This window comes from Suncus etruscus, chromosome 6, assembly GCF_024139225.1.
Source record: "Suncus etruscus isolate mSunEtr1 chromosome 6, mSunEtr1.pri.cur, whole genome shotgun sequence".
Lineage (NCBI taxonomy): Eukaryota > Metazoa > Chordata > Mammalia > Eulipotyphla > Soricidae > Suncus > Suncus etruscus.
Window position 1 is genome coordinate 120,354,610 of NC_064853.1, and position 23,678 is coordinate 120,378,287.

General features: G+C 38.3%; 1 protein-coding gene across 2 annotated transcripts in view; it reads right to left on the reverse strand.

Moving 5' to 3' along the window:
- The window catches only part of CLINT1 (clathrin interactor 1), a 75,678-nt gene that overhangs the window by 10,253 nt on the left and 41,747 nt on the right, over positions 1-23,678 (reverse strand). For both annotated transcript variants that reach the window (XM_049775709.1, XM_049775708.1), the window contains exons 3-8: positions 23,576-23,672; positions 21,105-21,213; positions 20,021-20,185; positions 16,628-16,805; positions 11,937-12,183; positions 9,296-9,365 (exon numbers count right to left, since the gene is read on the reverse strand). In XM_049775709.1, the coding sequence (XP_049631666.1) occupies positions 9,296-9,365; positions 11,937-12,183; positions 16,628-16,805; positions 20,021-20,185; positions 21,105-21,213; positions 23,576-23,672 (866 nt within the window). The remainder of the gene's footprint in view (positions 1-9,295; positions 9,366-11,936; positions 12,184-16,627; positions 16,806-20,020; positions 20,186-21,104; positions 21,214-23,575; positions 23,673-23,678) is intronic.

Genomic DNA, 23,678 nt, shown 5'->3' on the forward strand with positions numbered 1-23,678 from the left:
CCAGTCATAAGAATCAGAGAAATACAAATTCAGGAACATACCACAAAACTACTCTAATTTCTTAGAAAATAAATGCTCATGTTATAGAAAACAGGGCCTCTTTTGGACTAAAGGGACCTAGAGAAACAACCTAAGTAGAAATGCATGCTTCATGGTAGCACTCAGGGCGTTGAAAACTGCTCAAGAGCAAAAGTACAGTGGGAGAGGCACTTGACTTGCACATGGCCAACCCAAATTTAATCCTCAGCATCCCATATGGTTCCTAAGCACCACCAGGAGTGACTTTTTTTTTTTGTTTTTGGGTCACACCCGGCAGTGCTCAGGGGTTACTCCTGGCTTTACGTTCAGAAATCGCTCCTGGCAGGCTCATGGGACCATATGGGATGCCGAGATTCAAACCATGGTCCTTCTGCATGCAAGGCAAATGCCCTACCTCCATGCTATCTCTCTGGCCCCTACCAGGAGTGATTTCTGAGTGAGGAGCCAGGGGTAAGCCCTGAGTATTGCCAGATGTGGCTCCAAACCAAACTAAAAAAATTAAAAAAATTTAAACTTCTCTTTTGATATAATATGGGCAACAGGGAAACTAGGAATTGTCTGTATAAAAGGTTCTGCTTTGTTTAGGGGCCACGCTGGCGGTGCTCGGGGATGACTCTGTGCTTTATGAAGTGCATTATGGTCCATGAGCTTGTGATCAAACTTGGAACTCATTCATATCTCCAGCATCAAGACAGTAATTTTTATTTTGGAGTCAGCACAGTATGTGCTACATACACTACTCAGCTACATCTCTTGTCCAGTAATTTTTTTTTTCTTTTTTTGGTGGTTTTTGAGCAATGGAGGTCGGAAGCAACACCCAGCAGTTCTCGGGGCTTACTCCTGGCTCTACACTCAGACATTACTTCTGGAGAGGTCTCAGGGGACCACGTGGAATTCTAGGGGTTGGCCTTATGTAAGGCAAATGGCTTTGGCCCCATATTACTGTTTTCATGTGAAAGTTCCTTGATAGAATAATTATACTGTGATGATGAATAATGCTATTCATTGAAAAGAAACACACGTTAAGTCTATATTTTAGGGGCCAAATATCACACCATGCTTGCAATTTTCTTTTGGTAAAAAAAGAAAAGTACGTAAAAGATAAGGAAAATGTGGCAAATTTGAATGGGTTCTTGAAAAGGGAAAACTTGGAATTAATTAGCATTAAGTTTTAATACCTAACGAAGAAGTCAATGCACAACCATTACTCCATAAAGAAGAAAATAATTTCGTATTTAATGCATGGAAGTATAACATTTTCTTACTACTTCTAAAACTGATGTTTCTTAAAAGAATGTTTTTATGGGACCGGAGAGATAGCATGATAGGGCATTTGACTTGCATGCAGAAGGATGGTGTTTCGAGTCCCAGCATCCCATATGGTTCCCCTGAACCATATGCCAGGAGCGATTCCTGAGCCAGGAGTTGCTGGGTGTGAACCCCCCAAAAGAATGCTTTTATTTAAAGAACTAGAATTTCAAAGTTATTGATAGTTGGGCTTTATGCATACAAGATTATGACAATCCAACCTAAAACTGATGTTTTTGTTTTTTTTTTTTGGTTTTTGGGCCACACCTGTTTGACGCTCAGGGGTTACTCCTGGCTATGTGCTCAGAAATCGCCCCTGGCTTGGGGGGACCATATGGGACGCCGGGGGATCGAACCGCGGTCCGTTCCTTGGCTAGCGCTTGTAAGGCAGACACCTTACCTCTAGCGCCACCTTCCCGGCCCTGAAACTGATGTTTTTATTTTTAAAGGGCACATGATTCAAATCATCAAGCTATAGTTAATCTATATGTATATATCATACTCAGCAAATTTTTATCCAAAAAACACTATACGGTTCAAAAGATTTTCCTTTTTGGGGTCAGAAAAATAGTATTAAGTTAAAGCACTTGTTTGGCCAAGCCTGGTTTGATCAAGCTATAGTTAATCTATGTGTATATATCATACTCAGCAAATTTTTATCCAAAAGACACTATACGGTTCAAAAGATTTTCCTTTTTGGGGTCAGAAAAATAGTATTAAGTTAAAGCACTTGTTTGGTCAAGCCTGGTTTGATCCCTAGAACTGCACATAGTCCCCAAGCATAGGCAAGAGCACTGCTGGCTATATATAGCCCAAAATATAAAAACAACATTTCCCTTTTTTATACAATTTGAACCAAAAAACTTAATTTTAATATGTAATAGCATTCACCACAGGACCTAAAATCCTAAGATATTTGTCCTTGTATTCATTTGTCCTTAAAAGATTTCACCTCCCAAGAGTCACAACTTTCAGCAGTTTCGATCAGCAGTTCAGTTATGGTGCTTTTAGTGTTTTGTGAACATTCTCGAGGTCACATCACAGCTGCTCAGCCCGTAGTGCTTAGGAACCAGCCAGGTGGGACGGGAACATCTGGGCTGTACTCAGGCACCACCAGGGACAGCTCCCCACATCTGGTGCCATTTCTGAATTGTCTTATTGCTGCAAGACATTCTGTCCCATCTGTGCCACTCAACTAGGTTAATTAAACTAGAACCATCTCCCCTCCTTAATAAGTGGCCAGCAGTAATAAAGGGACTAAATCAGTTTCTGGTACATGGGTACTTGGTATTTCTTTTTAATGCAGTTACTGTAGTCAAGTATCAGTAGGCATAATGAATTTCTCATTCTTTCACCTTATTCGGGATGCACATATTCACATGTAGCCTCATTCACCATGAACTGACTCCCTCCAGACCTGGCTTTTACCCCCAATTAGCACCACAGTTCATTCACCTTTTGTTTTATTTAAAGGATAGCATCAGTGATTTTGTTTTTCTCTTCTTTAATAGTGTATACATCACAAGTTAAATGTGATGAAGGATGCAAAAGATCAATGAGTTTGAGGGCTGGAGCGGTGGCATAAGCGGTAAGGCGTGTCTACCTTGCCCATGCTAGTCTAGGACAGACCGCGGTTAGATCCCCGGTATCCCGTATGGTCCCCCAAGTCAGGAGCAATTTCTGAGCCAAGAGTAACCCCTGAGCATCACCAGGTGTGGCCCACCACCTCCCCCACAAAAATCAATGAGTTTTATTTTAGTTATTAAAATACATATTAATAAAACTAGCAGAGAAATGAAGGTTGTACTCAGTTGCTGCTTAATATTCCTACATTTGTCATCTATACTGTTCCTTCATGGTTGAGGTATACTGCTAAGTAACAGAATGATAGTAAATCATTTACTATAGTATCAAGGGATTGTTTTAATTTGCTTTAGTCAAGCAGAGAATGAACTTCTATACAAATTAGTTATGTCAAACAAGTTCAGAGATTTTTCAAATCTTATCCTGTCTAGGACAAAAAACTTTGTATTGAGGATACAAGCATGTATTGTTGTCGATCACAACTTCAATGGATAAGATTATGTTATTTCCCCTATCTATCAGATTTAACATCAGATAATGGACCTATACTTTGTCCTAGTATTCTAATATCTAAACTGAAATTACACTTTGTGCTTTATAGCAAACACCATTCTTCTCCGTCCATATGTATCCGTAGTAAACTTGAATACGACTAACTTATAGTACACAAGGGCTAAAGGATGGAGAACTGTGAGCATTCTGCAGAGAGGCCTCGTCTCCTCCCAGGAAAGGACCCTATGAGGTGCCACAGATTATGCATCTACTCCTGCTTTGATTTATCTTCAACTTTGAAAACCACCTCCAATATTTAAAGGATTATTTAATTGAGGAAGGATTTCTTTCCCAGGAGGGACCAGCCAAACCTGCAGGCATGATGCTTTTCATCTCAATGCCTTCAAATGAATGGAGACTTTCTGTACTTAAGCATTTAACCAGATAACTTCCACTTATGGGAATTTAAATAAAAGTCTCCCAAAAATGCTGCCTGAGGGAGACAGCTACATTTCAGCACCAGAGTGATCCATCAAGTTTCCCACAAGAGAGCTGTCATTATAAATGATCCACCTCCATCTGCCTTTCTGGGCAGCAGGAGGTTACTGACTGTCAGCAGCTGGCCACATGTATTTTCGAGAGCAGTGCTGTACAGAAAAAGTGTGTACAGGAAAAGCTGACGAGCCAGACAGGAAGTGCTTGAACTACAAGTGGAGATTTTCTTCAACGAAGAATATAATCTTAGTTGTAGGATACAAAAAGTCAGAATGAAAAATCTTGTATACACATATACATAGCATATACAACAAAAACATGACAAAGAATATACCTGACATTTAAAAAGAAAAACAGTAAGAATGAACCTCAATTAAAGAAAAACTTTACAAAGGAAATACAAAGACAAGTTATAACTGGTTTAAAAAAAACACAGAAAGTATAGCATACAATTATAAGGCAGTTAAGAAGTAAAAGGTAGTAAAGTAAAAGATGAAACATCCTGAGGGAAATGTTCACAAGAACTTAGGTGAAAATCAGTTTACAAAAATATAATCCTGTGGCAGAGTGGTAATACAGCAGGTAGGGTATTTGCCTTTCATACGGATAACCTGGGTTCAATTTCAATCCCATGCATCCCACAGGGTCCCCTGAACATGACCAGGAGTGATTTCTGAGTGCATGAGCCCGAGGTAATTCCTGAGCATTGCTGGGTGTGGCCCCAAAACAAAAAATAAAAACAAAATACTTATCTAGTAGTCTGAGAAAGATTTACCAAGAAGTAACTACTTATATAAACACATCGATTGAGAGAAAAGGCATTTAAAAGCATAGTCGCAGTCTTATTGTTATTTATCAAAGTTACATTGAAACAGGTTTTATATCAAACTTTTAAAATGAGCATGTATTATTTTTAGTTAATAAAAAGAGGACTAAGGAAAAAATTAATTTGGGAGGAGGACACACCCAGCCAGCATTGCTCAGAGGTTCCTCCTTGCTCTGTGCTCAGAGATGACTCCCAGAGTTATAAGGCAATTCACCTTACCTTCTGTAATATTTTTTTCTTGGTTTTTTTTTTTTTTTTTGGGCCACACCTGGTGATGCTCAGGGGTTACTCTTGGCTATGCACTCAGAAACTGCTCCTGGCTTGGGGGACCATATAGGAAGCCAGGGATCGAACTCCAGTCAGTCCTAGCTCAGCGCGGGCAAGGCAGTCGCCTTACACTTGTGCCACTGCACCTGCCCCTACCCTGCTGTAATTTTTGTACTAACAATTTATTTCTAATAATCTTGCCTGCCATTAGCAACTGCTCACAGAAATAGCATTTCTGTGTATGTGTAAATAGCATGTGTGTATGGTACTGACGATGCAACAAAGTTGTCCATATTCATGCAAACAGCAGCAAACGCAACAGGCTCAAACGTTAGATGTTATAAAGTTTTGGATCTCACTCACTTTAATCTCCTATCATTATTTTCCAACAAACCATAAGACTGCTTGCAGAATTATGGGAAGGAATGGGACTTGTTAAAGGTGTCTAAGAAAGGGATATAGGCATAGGACATAGGTGGGCCTGGTAGTCTTATAAATCAATGTAATCTCAACTAAAAAAGACATTAAGATGCATTTTTATTACCCTCAAAGATTCAGAAAAATTGCAAGTTATGTGACATGTCTTTTGTACTATGGTGTCTTTTCTCTTTAACCTCATTTGTTATACTAGAAATAACATCGTCAGGCTAATGAAAACCTGAATTCTTTAATTACAAAGGGTCAAGGGAGACAAATAGGGCTTTTAAAGATGTGAGAGAAATATTGAAAATCAGAATGGCTTTGCCATCATATTTCTTATTTGCTTATTAAAAATGTCATGCATAATTTACTTCTTTAAATTATTTCCTTGGAAATGTGTTATGTATAGTAGGGCAAGAGAGTATTACAGATCCCTTAAATCTGCCATGATCTGATTCCCAACTCTACATATATCCCTAAGCACCATGAGTAGTGATCCCCAAGCATAGAATCAGGAATGATCTCTGAGCAATGCTGGGTGTGGAGGGACAGGATGGATGGATGGATGGATGAATGGATACACACACACAAAGTATATATATACACTACCAAAATATCAATGAATACAGGTTTCTGATATATTACCACAGTGGGATCTTTGCCAAATCAGTCATAAATACAGTACGGTAATGGGTTTCCAATGTTTTTAAATTTGGTAGAGCTTTCATAATTTTATTTATCACACACTTTTGTAGGTACTAACAAGATGGATTTAATAACATATATCAAAAAAGAAAGAAGAGAATCTGAGCATTTTCTCCCAGGAGGTATTTATCTACTGAGTAGTACAGATGCTGTATCTGCTTAACTTTACAGTTCGTGCCCGTCTTACTTGCTTGGCGGGACGAGGATAAATGCAGGCACAGCTGGTAAACGACACCCAAATGGCATCCCAAATAGAAATGCTAATATAGTAGATTCTTAGGCTTTCTCATGTGTAGGTGCTAAAGATTTAATACCCAATTTGCTTTCCAATGCTGAATTCAATTTAAAATGTATTACTAAAAATTTTAAATAGAGATTTGGGGTAACAGACTGGTTAAACATACTGTTTCAAACAGGAGATAACTTGAAAAATAATTCTGATAAGGTACATGTTAGAGAATATAAGATCAACGTAAGGCAAGAAATCTTCAAAATTTTATCCAGACTTTATCTCAATTAGTATCCTGATATTAACTGCTACTTCTAATTAAATCACTATACTATTTGCACTAGAGAAGAGAAGAAAAACCTTACAAAGATTTCATAGCAAGCAAAAGAATGCTGATGTTTAATAATTCTCTCTGTTCAAAGCAATCGATGTCAGAGGAAAAAATGTTCTATCTACTCATCTGACTTTCCTAGTTAATTCTTCTCTGACTGCTCCATTAAAACTTTCCTTAAATGCATGAAGGAAGCTCTGTAATATTTCATGCCAGAAAGTCCAAAATAGTTGCTATTTTATGACACCATGTCTTAATTCTTTAACTACATGCTCACTACCACTTAGTATTATAGTTTAAAATCTTTAAACATAAAAAGACAGCAGTTAATTTGTTTTTTTTGTTTGTTTGTTTGTTTGTTTTGTTTTGGGCCACACCCAGCAGTGCTCAGGGGTTACTCCTGGCAGGCATGGGAGACCATATGGGACGCCAGGATTCGAACCCACCACCTTTGGTCCTGGAATAGCTGTTTGCAAGGCAAATGCCACTGTGCTATCTCTCGGGCCCCAGCAGTTAAGTTGGTAAGCTATTCATATAGCTATTTGTTACTGTGACATTTTGTTTCACATTAAGAATAATATTAGAAATGGCCATAGTGACAGTTGAAAAAGGGAATGGGAATCTTGGAAACTAAATTTCATATCCAGCCAAGCATTTGATGAGAGTGGGCCAGCAGGAGAAAATAGGAAACCTTGTATTAATTGTAAGTAATAAACTATCAATGACAAGCAATTCCATCATGGATATCCACTTTAAGGCTAATGTAAATTTTAAAGCATTTCAGTTTTATAAATCATACACAAATTTTATCAGCAAGTCATTAAACATAAGGATGAATAACAAATTTTCCTGCATATTACTAATATCACATTTGACACCTCTCTATGCCTAATTGAAATAAAAATTAAGTTTTGAGCCTCCCCAGCAGTGCTTAGAGGCTCAGGAGCTGTTCCTGGTAATACTCATCCAATTCATTGCTCTATGTGTCAATCCTCTTTGGCCATGTTGGGCTAGCTCCCTGGCCACATGTAAATTATCCCCCATCCCCGCCTCCTGGTGCAGGGACTGGCCCCAGATCTTATTCATGCACGTAGTACCCCTATGAACCCCATTACCAACCTCTGAAAATGCATTTTAAATAAGCTAGGGAAGATGGTCTTTAAACAGAAGTTTTATTTTTTTTTTTAACCTCTTTTGACTTGATCTTTTGACTTTACCTCTTTTGACTTTATCTCTTTTAATTTTCAAATCCAACCTAAGATATCTTTTATTTGGGAGGAGGGGGTTTGGGCCACAACCTGGTGGTGCTCAAGGTTTGCTCCTGGCTCTGTTCTCAGGGATCACTTCTGGTAATGCTAGGGAACCACATGTACTGCTGGGGAATGCACTGGGATGAGCTGCAAGCAAGGTAGGTATTAACCCCTGACCTATCTCCCAAGCTCCCCAAAATACCAATTTACTTCTGGGCCACAACTGTTGATACGCAGGGGTTACTTCTGGCTCTGCACTCAGGGATCACTCCTGGCAGTATCTGGGGTACCATATGGGATGCCAGGGATCAAACGTAGGTCAATCACATGTAAGGCAAATGCCCTGCCAACTGTACTATTTCTCTGGCCCTGCAAAACACCAACATATCGATCGAGTTTACTAAAAAAATCTATCATATACTGGAAATCAGCATACCTATCTGAGAAAATTTTGATAAATGGGACTATTCTCCTTCACCCCAAAGTTCTTAAAAGGTGTCATGTACCCAATTTCATAGAATGCCCTTTCTTCTAGGCAATTGTTTGACCTTCCCATGAGAGCACCATATATATAGATATAAAATAAGCACTATACCTCAAGCACCTAAACCAGAGTCTGATTCAACAAAAAAAGTTCTGCACAGAGACATGTAAGGTTTAAATAAACTAGGCAGGCCAATGCTGAGAACAGGTATTAAGACAGTAAAATAGGCAGAGTAGCATACTGTGCACTTAGGAAAAGAAAGTAAGTCTATCTATTGCTAAAGATACTGAAAAGGGAATCTGAATACAAGTTATCAAATATTTAGAACATTCTTTTAAAAATAAAATTACTGGGGCCTGGAGATATAGGACAGCGGTGTTTGCCTTGCAAGCAGCCAACCCAGGACCTAAAGTGGTTGGATTGAATCCCGGTGTCCCATATTGTCCCCTGTGCCTGCCAGGAGCTATTTCTGAGCAGGTAGCCAGGAATAATCCCTGAACACTGCCAGGTGTGGCCCCAAAACCAAAAATAAATAAATAAATAGAAAGATAAAATAAAATTACTGAATTGTTTAAATCTCAATATATGTTTTAAATATGAGGAATTTGAATTCACTAATTTTTGTTTGGGGGGCAACACCCAGTGTGCTAAGGCTCCTCCTGGCAGGCTTGTGAAACCTTATAGGATACCAAAGATAGAACCTAGTCCGCTTCCCCTATCCACTGTGCTATCTCTATGGCCCTGAGAACATTCTTTATTTGCAGACAATTACTGAATACAATGCGAATAAATTTTTATGCACTTTTTGCCTGGCATTTACAAAGGTGATCTCAACTAAGGAAGAGCCCATGAGAACGAAGCTTACCTGCTGGTTGGCTGGCACCATCGAACAGGTCAACAAGGTCACCAGATGATTTGCTACTAGGCACTGACGTCTGAAAGAAGCACACACAACTAATAAGCTTAGAAACTAAATCCTAGGATAGCTTTTAAGTTGCTTTACTTATCTCTAACCCTTAGCTTAGATACCAATACCACTAAAAGCTGAGGAAGTTCTCTGAAAATCCTTATAGAAAGGCAGCATTTTTAAAAAGTGACTCTATTTCCAGCACTTTAAAAATTCCTCAAATCCACCCTTCTTTTTTTTCCTATTTCTTTTCCTACTGCGTTGCACTCTGCAAACACCTTCCAGATTCCAAATAAACAGTAATACTTGCAATTAGGAGCAGCATCAAAAACACAAATACCCAACCCCATCACAATACTCTGAACTGTGACTACCCAGAATGGAACAGGACTTGCATTGCTTTAGGGAGCACTCTCAAAAATTCCAGTGTGGTGAAGGTTGTTGTACATTTTATGACTGTAACTCAGTCATAAATAACTTTTCTGTGAGAAAAAAAAACTGTATAATGAGCAACTTTGTAACCACAGTGTTTACATTAAAATGTTAAAAAAAAATTTCAGGGGCCGGAGTGATAGCACAAATTTCTGATAGCAAATGTAGGGCATTTGCTTTGCATGCTACCAACCCTGGATGGACCCGGTTCGATCCCCTGCATTCCATATGGTTCCCCGAGCCTGGTAGGAGTAACCCCTGAGCACAGTCGGGTATGGCCCCAAAACAAAAAACAACACAATTCCAGTGTGTAATACAGATTATCTCACTGGATGAGAATGGGACCCCACTAGCACTACACTGTGAATCTGCAATCTCCAGTAACATTCACACTATCTATATTCCACACATCTTCTAAATATTTCTGTTGATTTAATTTATTTTAATATTTAGAACCGTTCATAGGCAGCAGTGAAAAACTGTCTAAGCAAATTCGATTTGGGGGCCAGAGCGGTGGTGCCAGCAGGAGGGTGTCTGCCTTGCACGCACTAACCTAAGATGGACTCTGGTTCAATCCCCTGGCGTCCCATAAGGTCCCCCAAGCCAGGAGTGATATCTGAGCACATAATCAGGAGTAACCCGAGCGTCCCCGAGTGTGGCCAAAAAACCGAAGAAAAAAAAAGTCTGATTTGAGCCATAAAGGTATTTGAAATGTGTTTCAAAAAGTTCCTGGGTTGGAGCTGGAGAGATAGCATGGAGGTAGGGCATTTGCCTTGCAATGCAGAAGGACGGTGGTTTGAGTCCCGGCACCCCATAAGGTCCCCCAAGCCTGCCAGGAGCGATTTCTGAGTGTAGAACCAGGAGTGATCCCTGAGCGATGCCAAGTGTGACCCAAAACAAAACAAAACAAAACAAAGTCCCTGGGTTTAATGAGATCCAAAGCAATTGAGGAGCTCTTCAAGAATCTTTAAGACTTTTGTAGTAAGAAGCAAAATTAAAAGCGGCGGTGTCATTTTGTTGTTGTTGGCCAATTCCAGGATCACTCCTGCTGGAAACTCAGGACCACATGTGGTATTGGGGAATGAACAGGAGGAGGTTGGCCACATGCAAAACAAACTTGTAATCCATGCACTATCTCTGGCTCCCCAAATACAAACTTTATACTGTGAATGTTTAATTAATACTTAATAGCAGTGTCATATATTCATTCTGATTTTACTATAAATTGAGATTTAAAATTATTCAAGATATAAGTTCCTAAATATATTCTCATAAAATTCTGTGTGGATGGTTTCCTGCATATAACCTGAACTGAATTTAATTCGACTATCTATAGATCCTGTAATGTAATCAGTAAGTTCCCTTCTCAGGAAGGAAGGGTTAAAAATAACAGAATCCTGAACAAAGGTTTTATCCAAACTAAAAGGAGCACAATATGGGTAAACTATACACCACAATAGGGGTTATTTGGTAAAAAAAAAAAGCCATACTTTTTCTTGTTAAGTAGCTTTACTTTTAGTCATATAATTTTTCAAAATACATAGAAATAGGTTTACTCTAGCTTGACACTATTTCTAGTATAAAGATACAAGTTGAGTAAAGACTAGCTGGGAGAAAGTGACCAAAAAAAAAAAAAAACCCAAAAAACCCCATTATCTTTCTCACTAAGTGTCCCTTTTGGCATATTGTCTATAAAAGACAAATTTGTGGCTAGTCATTTAGTCAGTGGCTCTTCTTTCCTGGTGAACAGAAGAAGTATTTAAGAGACAGTTTGCCTGTGGCCAAGGCTCACCAAGCTCACCCAGCCCCCAGGACCCATTTTCTACAGTCCTTCCCCTTTGCCTTGGTGCATCTCCACATGCTCAATAATTAGCAATGGTGTCTCTACAACAACCTAATGCGCTATATTCCGATTCATAACCTTTTTCACAATAAACAAGACGATCATTTGTACTTTCAAAAAAAGTACAACCATCTAGTGATTGGACTGGTTGGTTTCTTACCCCAAAGCGATTCATTCTTATTATTAACGACTCTGAGTAGTACATGCCAAATGATCTATAATTAATACGGTTGCTTAGAACTGTCTGAGCCTTCCCACACAGTAATTCTAATCAGACTTTGTGAGCAGAGAAGTGTGTGCAGCGTGTGTGCTGTGCATTCCCACCTTGATTGAAGACTGAGGTGTGTGAGTTGAAGCATTCTGATCTGGACTCGCTTTGTCCCCTGTGTAATGTGCTGCTGCCCCAAGATCAATGGTCTTGGATGGATTTGCTGTGCGCTTGTGTCTGGTCGTGGTGGTCTCTGTGGCCTGTGTGATGTGGATGTGCTTTGTTGTCACCGTCTCCTCTTCATCTTTGAATTCACCTTTGGGAGACCGGCCTCTTCTGGCTTTCTTTTCCTCATCACTGTCACTACAAGATATTACAAACGAAATAATATCATAAGACTATGGATTGCTTTTACGTGAAGTTCTTAGTGATTTGAGCTAAAGAATTTCAAGCATATAGCTGACTCCAAAGTCACTATTTTGACTCCTTGGTTGGGATCAACAGGATTTTAAGTTCTCTGAAAAAAGGATAAATGTGTACTAGAGAGGAGAACAAGGAATCCGCCAATTTTCCTTGGTAAGTCTAAAGCACTACTATCCAAAATTATACAAATGTGTATTAATAAAAAAAAAAAAGAATAAAAAACAACAAAACTGAGGACCAGAGAGATGGTACAGTGAGTCGGGTATTTACCTGGCAAGTGACAGACCCAGATTTGAACCCAGGCATCACATCTGGTCCCCCTAATATTATGTTGGGTGTGGCCCAAAACAAAACAAAAAACCCTCTAAAATAGTTCAAATTTTATTACAAATTAGAAAAATAACTATTAAAAGAACTCAAGAAAAATAGCAATATTAGGTCACAGTCAACTGACAAATTCCAAGAGCTCAAGTAACTGCTGCTAATCACCATTTCCTTGAATGGACTCTATGCCAAACTCTAGTTCTATTTGCAAAGCAGTTCTGTTATATGCATCCATCAACTAGTAAATATGCGTCATACAACAATATTCCATTCAGTGCATTCTATCCACCCAAATGATCAAAATCTCAACTGTAAATGCAGAAAAAAACAAAAACGAATGAACTACACAACTTGATCATTTTAGTAACATCAGGAAATAAAAACTTCCATATAACTGAAAATTGAGTTTATAGAAAATTTAATAGTTTCATTCAGTTTATTTAAAGTATGGCATAAATTAAAAGTATCAGATTAGTCTACTCTCTAGTAATAAGGCTTTGTTTTTTTCCTGATACATGTACGAGAAAAGTTAACTGAAATTTGTTTTGTTAGCTGCATTGCTTACAAACCTTAGTCCCCTTAAAATCATGACTAGTATTACTAATGTGATTTAACTAAGTAACCTAAAGCAATTTGTATTTAATATAAAAATCAACTTGGTATGGCTTCAGATAACAAGGGGTTACAATTTTTTTCTCTAAAGCGTTAAGGGGAATCTAGAAGTTCTTTTCTTTGGCCATACTTTTAGCTGTGCTCAGGGCTTATTCCTGGCTCTGTACTCAGGAATTGCTCCTGGAAATGCTCAGGGGACCCTATAGAATACCAGGAATTGACGTGTGTCAGTTGTGTGACCTAGCAAGTCAAATGACCTACCCATTATAATTATTGCTCTACCTTGTAAGTTCTTATTAAGTGTTCATAGGTCTTATCACTCAGTAATTCTTATTTACAAATGACTTAGACTCCCTCACCTATCCTATAATTAAAACTGAAATTTCTTACTTTTCTGATACATAATTTGATTTCAGTACAAGATAATTGCTTTCCTAGTTTAGGACCTATACCTGTCTGGAACACCTTGAAACTGAAGCTTCATACCTGATTATGTTCAAGATTTCCTGGATCTAATAATGAACTTATTTGTCTAAAATTCTGTTAACACACCAGGAAGTTCATAGGCATATTTTCCCTCTGCTAGTCTATCTTCTCTTGAACAAACTTTAGGATGTGAAATTCTGGTGTGTCCTTCAGTTACTATTGATTAAAAATATACATTATACTTTCATTCCTTTAAACCTTACTACACCTCCACCTGGAAGATTTACAAATTCTAGCACTGTCTGAAAGGCAACACCTTAATGAAACAAATATTGCGGGAAAGGGAAAACAAAAAGACTGGGGTATGTATGTGTAAAAAGAGAACAACCCAGGATATAGATCTCTACATAACTTAGTGACGTGATGCCCGCACTACATAAAATACAAAAACAGGGGGCCAGAGTGATAGCACAGTGGTAGGGCATTTGCCTTGCATGCAGACAACCTGGGACAGACCCAGGTTGGATTCCCCCGTATCCCACATGGTCCCCCTGCACCTGGCAGGAGCAATTTCTGAGTGCAGAACCAGGAGTAACCCCTGAGTGCCGCCAAGTGTGGACCAAAAACAAAACAAAAACAATAAAAGTAAATATATTTTTTATTTATATATATAGTCACTATATTTTCTAAGCCAAATTGAACATGGAAATACATAGGCCACAAAAACAGCAGTAAGGGAAAAATAACAAGGACTATTTTGAATTCATTTCTTAAAGCTTAGTATTTGTAATTATCAATTATCATAACCATACTTCTTTTTTTTAGTTTTGGCTTTTGGGTCACATCTGGTAGCCCTCAGGGGTTATTCCTGGGTCTGTGCTCAGAAATTACTCCTGGCAGGCATGGGGACAATATGGGATGCCGGGATTCAAATCGCCGTCTGTCCTGGATCTGCTGTGTGCAAGGCAAACGCCCTACTGCTGTGCTATATCTCCAGCCTCAACCAAACTTCTTTTTAAAAAGAGCTAGAAATATAGTGGTAAATTAGATATTTGAAATATAAATAAAATTCAGAATCTTCCAGGATCTTATTCCAAATGTGGTTTGGAAAGACAGCTAATTCCAGGGTTTTAATAATAGAAAAAGACAAATAGGGGCCAGAGCGATGACACAGCGGTAGGGTGTTTGCCTTGCAAGCAGCTGACCCAGGACGGACCGTGCATTCCATATGGTCCCCCAAGCCAGGAGCGTTTTCTGAGTGCGTAGCCAGAGTAACCCCTGAGCATCACGGGGTGTGCCCCCCCCCAAGAAAAAGACAAATACACACAGTATATATTTTGAGTTTAAAGAGTTTGAAATTTGGGTTTTTCCTTCTAAACTAGTAAGATTGTTTTATAGGGAAAAAAGAGAAACTTTTATGAATTCACTATTAAGGCTTGGTTCAATCAAATGCAAATTCTCTAGGCTGTAACCCCAGACCACAGGTTTTACTTAAAATAATAATAATGATAATAATAACAATAATAGTAAAGGAAACAACCTAACTCTTGTGTCTAACAGATATTGTCAGCACTAATGGCTGACTGCAAAATCTGCAGTACAAGTCAAGTTATATATACAGTATCCTCTATACACACAGAGACACTTATTTACAGGTCTGTGAGTAGGTAGAAATGAAAAAGTGAAAGATAAAAAGTTTCAAGTATGGCTTTAAGTAAAACTACATATAGGGCTGAGGATATACCTCAATGGAAAAGTGCATGCACCACAAAATACAATTAAATACAAATTACCTACCATTAAAAAAATGTAGTTTACTTGGGCCGGCGAGGTGGCGCTAGAGGTAAGGTGTCTACCTTGCAAGCGCTAGCCAAGGAAGGACCACGGTTCGATCCCCTGGCGTCCCATATGGTCCCCCCAAACCAGGGGCAATTTCTGAGCTCATAGCCAGGAGTAACCCCTGAGCATCAAACGGGTGTGGCCCCAAAAACAAAAAAATGTAGTTTACCAATATCTTTAAAAACATTTCCAGTTTAAAATTTCATTTGAATTCCTTCTCCCCTGATATATTTTGGCACAGAATCATGATAAAATGGCACATTTAAAGAGTTAAATTAAAACTACTTTCAACTTTTATTTAAAAATACTTTATTATCCTTCAGCAACACTGACTTTAGATTCCTGAAATCAACTGATGCCCAAATGTAAAACAAGCTGTGAATGGTCTCACTGGTATATCAACAGTCTGAATAAAAATACTGAAAATGTCATAAGTTTAAGAAACAGATACAGAAAAACATGAGACTATTAACTGAAAAAAAAGTTATGATCTGTTATTCTAAAAAACAGCAGCACAGTGGCTCACATTTAGCAACAAACAGCAAGAACAGAGAGGATCAACACCATCGTCCAGGACGGTATGCAGATCCAGGACTTCTCTGTAGGCTGACACAGCTTTTTTTTTTTTTGGTTTTTGGGCCACACCCGGCAGTGCTCAGGGGTTACTCCTGGCTGTCTGCTCAGAAATAGCTCCTGGCAGGCACAGGGGACCATATGGGACACCGGGATTCGAACCAACCACCTTTGGTCCTGGATCGGCTGCTTGCAAGGCAAACGCCGCTGTGCTATCTCTCCGGACCCCTGACACAGCTGTTTAGGGGAGTGAAACTGTTCTGCAGAATTGTCTAATGATGGCATTTAACTGTACCACAAAGTGAACCTTAAAACACGTAACAAGTTAACAGTGTAACAGTATTGACGCTTGGTTATCCAGTGTTTAAAAAAATGTACCAGACTAATAATGCATGAGAGGAGAAACTGTGAGTCTGTGTGGGAGAATTTATTAGTCAACTTTCTGTACTTGATTCACAATTATTTCCATAGACCTAACTCTGCTCTCAAAGCGAAAGTATTTTCTTACACTGAATTGTAGATGATGTTAATACCCAAACTCAAAAGCTAGAATCCTAGCTGCATGAATTTAGCACCTTTCCAAGAGACCCCAGAGACAAAGTGTTAATACCTGCATCTTTCCGGAGATTCTTCTCTGTCTTTCCTCCGGAACTTGCTGATGGTGTCATCAATTGTGCTCCCAATTTTATCACTCAGTTCACCTAATTTATCACTGAATGGAAAAGCACTCTTGTTTTTATCCCACTCTTCATCCCATTTTGATTTGGGTTCAGAATCATATCTTTCACCTATAGAAAGCATTAAAAAGAAGCAATTCTAAGAACATTAAATTCAAAAGGTGTCTCCAGTCCTCATCTCTAAAGCTTTTCCTGGTAATAAAGTAGTTTTCAGAGGAAAACAGAAAGCTCACACAGTGCTGATTCAACACAATTACAGCATGGCACAGCACATGGTACCAGTCATTAAGTGGCAGAAATGCAGATTCAAAAGCTTTTGTTTATGAAAACTTACAAAACCTTAGTGCACAGCATATCAGGAAGTTCCTAGAAGCCAAGGAAAGAAAAGAGGACTCAACGAAGACTATGAAAGCAAACACCATTTAATGCATTTTCTTTCTTTCTTGGCACTTAATGATTTTCAGTTACTAGAAAGTATTTATTGGACAACTACAATCCCTTGAAAACACAAATTAATGGCAGAGATTGTACAGTGCTTACTTTGTACTTGGCCAACCTGGGTCTGAACCCTGGTACCACATTCGGCTCCCTGAGGACTGCCATGAGTGATCCTTGTGCAACTTAGGATATAGCACAAACACCCCCGAAACTCCCATCACCACAAACTAAAGGAAACTTCACTTGAATACTCCATGTTCCAAAATGCTATAGACTCATTTGTAGGCCCTGGCTTTGAGGGCAGAGGGAAGATGGAATTTACAGGCACCCCTTGGTTTCCAGGCCTAATCTAAAGATCAAACCAAAACCATTTTGCTGAATTACCTGCAAGAACTGCAAAGTTAAAAAGATTTTCTAACAATTTAAGTATTTTAAAATATGCCTACTATACTTGAAAGGCAGAGGCTATGCAATGAAATGCAACTTTTGCTTTTAAGAGCAGACATTAGTGAACTAAACAGGACCATGAACAATGGAACGATGTAAGAATTTTTTTTTTTTTTTTTGGTTTTTGGGTCACATCCGGCAGCGCTCAGAGATTACTCCTGGCTCTATGCTCAGAAATCGCTCCTGGCAGGCCAGGGGACTATATGGGATGCCGGGGTTCGAACCACCGTCCTTCTGCATGCAAGGGAAATGCTTTTCCTCCATGCTATCTCTCCGGCCTACAATGTAAGAATATTTATCAACTTAGGGGTCAAAGTGATAATACAGCAGATAGGGCATTTGCTTACAAATGGCCAATCTGGTTTTGATCCCTAGCACCCCTATTTATGGTCCCCAGGCACATCAGAAATGATCCCTAAGTGCAGAAGAAGAAAATAAGCCCTGAGCACCACTGGGTATAGTTCAAACATCTTCCCACCATTTGTACCAACTTAAAGTTAGAATGACACAATGAAGTTTTACTAGACAACCCTGATGTCGTGTTGGATCTATAAAAAAGTGATTTTCTATCACATATATGTACATTTCAATGGCATGTGATAAACTAGACTCTAAAGAAACTAATTCAAAGGAAAAATGAAAGCTAAACAGCATCATAAACATACTAAAACAACTACAAAGATGCTGAAAATTGTAAAATATTTGATGTCAAAATGAAAAAACATACAAAATTGTCAAGTTGGTTAGAGAACCAAATAATATATATAAAACACTAATTTCTAAAAGCATGTGGTGAATTAAACACATAAGATATTCAACTCTAATACAAATGGCACTACTAATTCACTATAAGGGAGTATGGAGACCCCCATATTCTAATTTTCTCTGAAATAATTGCTCAGTGTGATAGTAATGAGGAATACAAGTGGAAAGAGAAAATGAGTTAAACTAACAATTTCTACTCAATGTGTCTTTGAGCAAACTACAATAGCAACTTTGAAAAAGCTATTTAAGGAAAAACTTCCTTAGGAAAACCTTTCAGTAAACCTCCACAGTAAACTTTATTTCCCACTCATAACATATCTACATGCTTTACTTTGAAAAAGTTCTTGCCCGGGGGCCTGGAGAGATAGCATGGAGGTAAGGCATTTGCCTTGCATGCAGAAGTACGGTGGTTTTGAATCCTGGCATCCCAAATGGTCCCCTGGACCTGCCAAGAGCGATTTCTGAACTTAGAGCCAGGAGTAACCCCTGAGCACTGCTGGGTGTGACCCAAAAACCAAAAAAATAAAAGTTCTTGCCCACTTAAGAAATTGAACTTAAAAAAAAGGAAAAGAAAAGAAAAAGAAATTGAGTTTATACATACAAAATTTTTGTTGTTATAAAAATTCCTAATCAGCTAATTAAGTGCAGTATTTTTTCTTTGAAGCTAAGCAGAAAGGAAGAAGTAAAAGCAGTATTTTATAGGTAATGACAAGATAAAAAAAATAGATCTTTATACAGAACATCTGATATAAAATTTTTCTCAACTTATGTCAACACAACACAAAGACATTTACTAGGAAAAGCAAAAGCCACACTGATTGTATTAAAAATGAGTGATTTAAAAGGGCTTTTAGATTTCAGTATAATGCAAAAAAAAAAAACAAAAAAAAACACCTCTGATACCGATGGGAGGGTTCAGACAGCCCACAAAGCTGTTGCTAAGATACACAGCATTTACCTGTCTACAAAGACAAACTGACCAAGGGGATTAACCAAGCACTTTAGTCCAAAGGGACAAAATGAAGAAAAGACCTCTAATTTTCAGTTTCCAACACTTAGCAAGCTGTCCTAAGGAAGTGTATTATTACATTAAAAACAAACACGAGAAATCAATGTTCTATCTGTTCTCCTATGTGTTAGGGGGAAAAAGTGATAGTCCTGAATGGAAAAACTGATGATGATGTCGGTCATATTTGCCCATGGCACATTAGTGCACTGCTTAATTAAGGGAAAAGATATTGAGACTGACTTCTAAGAAGCTTATCTTTTTGACAAAAAATAAGAGCCAAACTAGTTTCCAATTATGTTGTTCACTTGTTCAAGCTTTCTATTTTTAATGCTCTGAAAAAAGAGTAAGAGAAATCATCCCCTACCCTTCTTCAAAACTAACAACAAGAGAGAAGATTTACCTAATGTTTTAGTCTGTATGTTAATTTAAAGTCACTTAATGTACTGTTAATGGTTAAAATCACATTCTTGGACTCACTGATGTAAAAGCTGGACAAGATTCCAAGATGTATGAAATTGGGAGCCAAAATGTATTATATATAATTTAGTACCCTACATATTCCTGAAACAAAAAAAATTGCATCTTGCCCAGACTTCTCAATGTTTCTTAAACACACCCCAAAAAGCACTCTCAACTCTTGAGATGCCAACCCATCTTGAATACTCACTGTATCTGAATCCTCCAACACTCTCTGACGAGACCCCAACATATTTGTCTTTGTTCTTCTTCGCTTTCTTTCGCTCTTCACGAAGACGGTCATCATCTTGGGCAAATTCGACCAATTCTTTAACCTTCTGGCGAATGTTTATACCTTGATCCTTCCCATGCTCATCTGTAAAGATCAGGAAGAAATAAAAGTTTAAGAATTTAGTGAATATAGAGATCTTCATACGAGACTTCATGATTCTTAAATTAAAAAGCAAAGTATACTATTAAATTAATTGCTTTTTTATCAGCAAATTCTAAGTCTTGAGTTGTAAATATTGGTCTTTATGAATACCTTCAGTGAATTTAAAAGGACTAGAAAATGAAGCTGGGAAGAACAATGAAAATCTATTAAACAGGATTACCAATGATAATGATGAGCATTACAAAATCAACTTATCTCCATTAAGGATCAGTCTTTTACTCTAGTATTTTTAGCAAAACAAAGACCATTTCAATAGTTTAGTGAGAGAAGAACCCCACATTCCTTGATTTACTCAAGACAAGTTTGGGAACCCTAATTACTAGGATTTAGTGTAGCAAAAAAAAAAAAAAAAAAAAGAAAAGAAAAAAGAAATTTAAAGTGCTTTCAACTGGGGTATGCTACAAAATGAAATGTGCCTTGTTCACATTCCAAACACACTCTGGCCTTGCTGGCTTTGCACAGTAAATATTATTTGGTGGTGGTGGGTGGGGGGAACCCCAGCTTCAAACAGATGTGTGTGTTTTGGAGTGCTAACCTTTTCTTCCCATATGATTAAAGCTATTCCTTTATGGACACCACAGGGGACCAGTCTCCAGTGCATATTTTAATATAAACCCGAACATTCATGTTGTGTTGGTTCTGTTGTTATTAGCCAGTCTTTTCTGCAGTTCTTGTCTTCACTAATTAATACTCTAGGGCCCCACGTCTTGGATTCTGCACTCGTCACACAACCAGCAACAGTCACATTCTAATTAGAGCAGAGAAGCTTCTAAGCTGGTTCAGGTGACTGACAACTCCAACTACTGTTTTAATTTGCTTATAAGGTTTTTCTATTGCTCACCTACAAAGTGGTAATTTTCCAGGGATCGCAAATCATAAATGTGTTCTCTGGCACTTGTAACAACACGCTCTGATCCATTTCTTATGAGGTAAGCCAGAAGCAGCAGTGACTGTAGAGATACAAAGCACCGAAAGACTCAAATTCTCATAGAGTTCTAAGGAAATGTCCAAAATATATCATTGCAACATTCATAAATGAGTAATGTATGTTTAGACTTAAATGTATAGTCCAAAACTCGTATTGTCTGTTTGCTATTCCTTATGTCACACAAAGTAAATTATTTCAGGTTGTCCACTGGACACTGTGTGCCAAAGATGTTAAAAATAATTCTGATGTTAAAAATGCCTAAATGCATGCTTTTCTAGCACAGCTGGGGTGACTCGGCTGGGCTGGAGCACCACCCGGTCGAAACTTCCAGCCAAGTCATCAAAGAGAATGATGTCCAGGTACCCCAAGCACCACTGGTAGAGAGAGCAGGGTCTCACGGGGAGAGTGTTTGTATGTACATACACATGGAAACACGGTAAGGTTGCAGTAAGTCACTCACTTTTTATCTGGACAATATGGTACTTTTCATTAGAACCATCACACACTTTAAAGAGAACTACTAGTAGTTATATGATCCTTTAGCAATTTTTCCCAGATAAAATGAATCACGTGATTTTTGTTTCAAGAAACAAATAACAGAAAGAAATGCTATGGGGTTTCCTTTGAGGTGATGAAAATAGTCTTGAACCAGGTGGGGCAACATCTGCACAAGCCACCACTGTTGATTCTCTACTTGAAACTGAAATTGCTTGAAGCCAGCTATCACATAATGATAATTATGTCTATGAAAATGGAGTCAGACTGGTGATATTGAGGGATGTTAAAAAAAACCTCATCCTACTAAAAACTAATTAATTTACATAAGAATTAATTTTTAAGTCTAATTTTCAAGAACACATATGATTCACAGAACTTCCAACTATCTCGTCACAACTGCTGTTATAAGCGAAAGAAATGAGAGAATACATTATTTAGAAAAAACACCAAAATAATGGAATTAGGGGCCGGAGAGATAGCACAGCAACAGGGCATTTGCCTTGCTAGCAGTCAATACAGGACGAACGGTGGTTCGAATTCCAGCTTCCCATATGGTCCCCCTAACTTGCTAGGAGTAATTTCTGAGTGCAGAGCTAGGCGTAACCCCTGAGCGCAGCCAGGTGTGACCCAAAAACCAAAAAACAAAACAAAAACAAAAAAGGAATTAAATGGAGCATTTGGTTTTCAATCCTAGAAGTTATATATAGCTGTCAAAGTTCCAAATGAATGTTATGCCCCATTTTGGAAGGCACAGAAAAACTTACTCTCTTGTGGCAAGAAAATATGTGGGGACGAAAGAACAGATATCACATATTATATATATACATAAATATATAAAATATGACATGATCAGAACCAAATGAATAGATAAAGAATATATATGTGCAAATGCACACGTTAGAATTTTAATGTAACAGAGCATACATTTTAAACCAACATGTACTTTGTTGTAGAATTGTGCAATACTATTATAAATCAGGCATATTTTTATGTACAGATGACAAACCACAGATCTTCATCTTAATTGTTCATACACACACTAAACTGCATATACATTTTTTGGGAAAGGTAAAAACTTAATAAGTATAGCCAATATTTAAAGTTTATAATGATTAATTTTAAACAATTCACATTAATATTTGTTTCTGGTAGCCAGAAAACACACATTAGCAAGTCTATTTCTTTCCGCTTGCCCTCCCCTCCAGCAACCAACCGCTCTCCCCACGCGCCCGCTTCCGCTCCTGACTCTGCACTCAGGGATTACTCCTGTAGTGTTTGGGGGATCATATGGGTACTGGGGATTGAATCCAGGTTGGAAGAGTGCAAGGCAAATGCCTAGTACAGGCCCTCTGTATTAGCTTGGAACAGTGAGTGATAAGCTCCTTCTAGCTCCTTCTATCACCCTCTATTTGGGGTGGGGACAGGCAACACCAGTGGTGCTCAGGGATTACTGGCTCAGAGGTTACTCTTCAGGGTGCTAAAGGAATTGATGTGATGGGAGTTAAACTTTGGCCTCCCCTATTCAAAGCCTGACCTAGTGCATTAAGCAATTTATCTGGTCCCTTCTTGTATAATTTTTCTTTTTTGTTGTTGTTTTTGGATAACACCCAGCAGCACTCAGGGGTTACTCCTGGCACTGCACTCAGAAGTCACTCCTGGCAGGCTCAGGGGACCATATGGAATGCTGGGATTCGAACCACCATCTGTCCTGGATCGGCTGCATGTAAGGCAAATGCCCTTCCACTGTGCTATCTCTCTGGCCCTTATACAATTTTAGAATATCCTACTTGAGGATTCAAAATTACTTACACAAGTATATCTTAAAATTGTAAGCATGTTTTCAGTGTATTTTGACCAATTCTAAAAAAAAACCCCAATGCCCATACCTTATAAACTCTTCTCCAATTCTTTTTGTTGTCTTTTAACATTCGTGACCAAAGCATGTTCATAAGTTCTGGAAATTGTTCGTACATGAATGTAGCTCTGGAA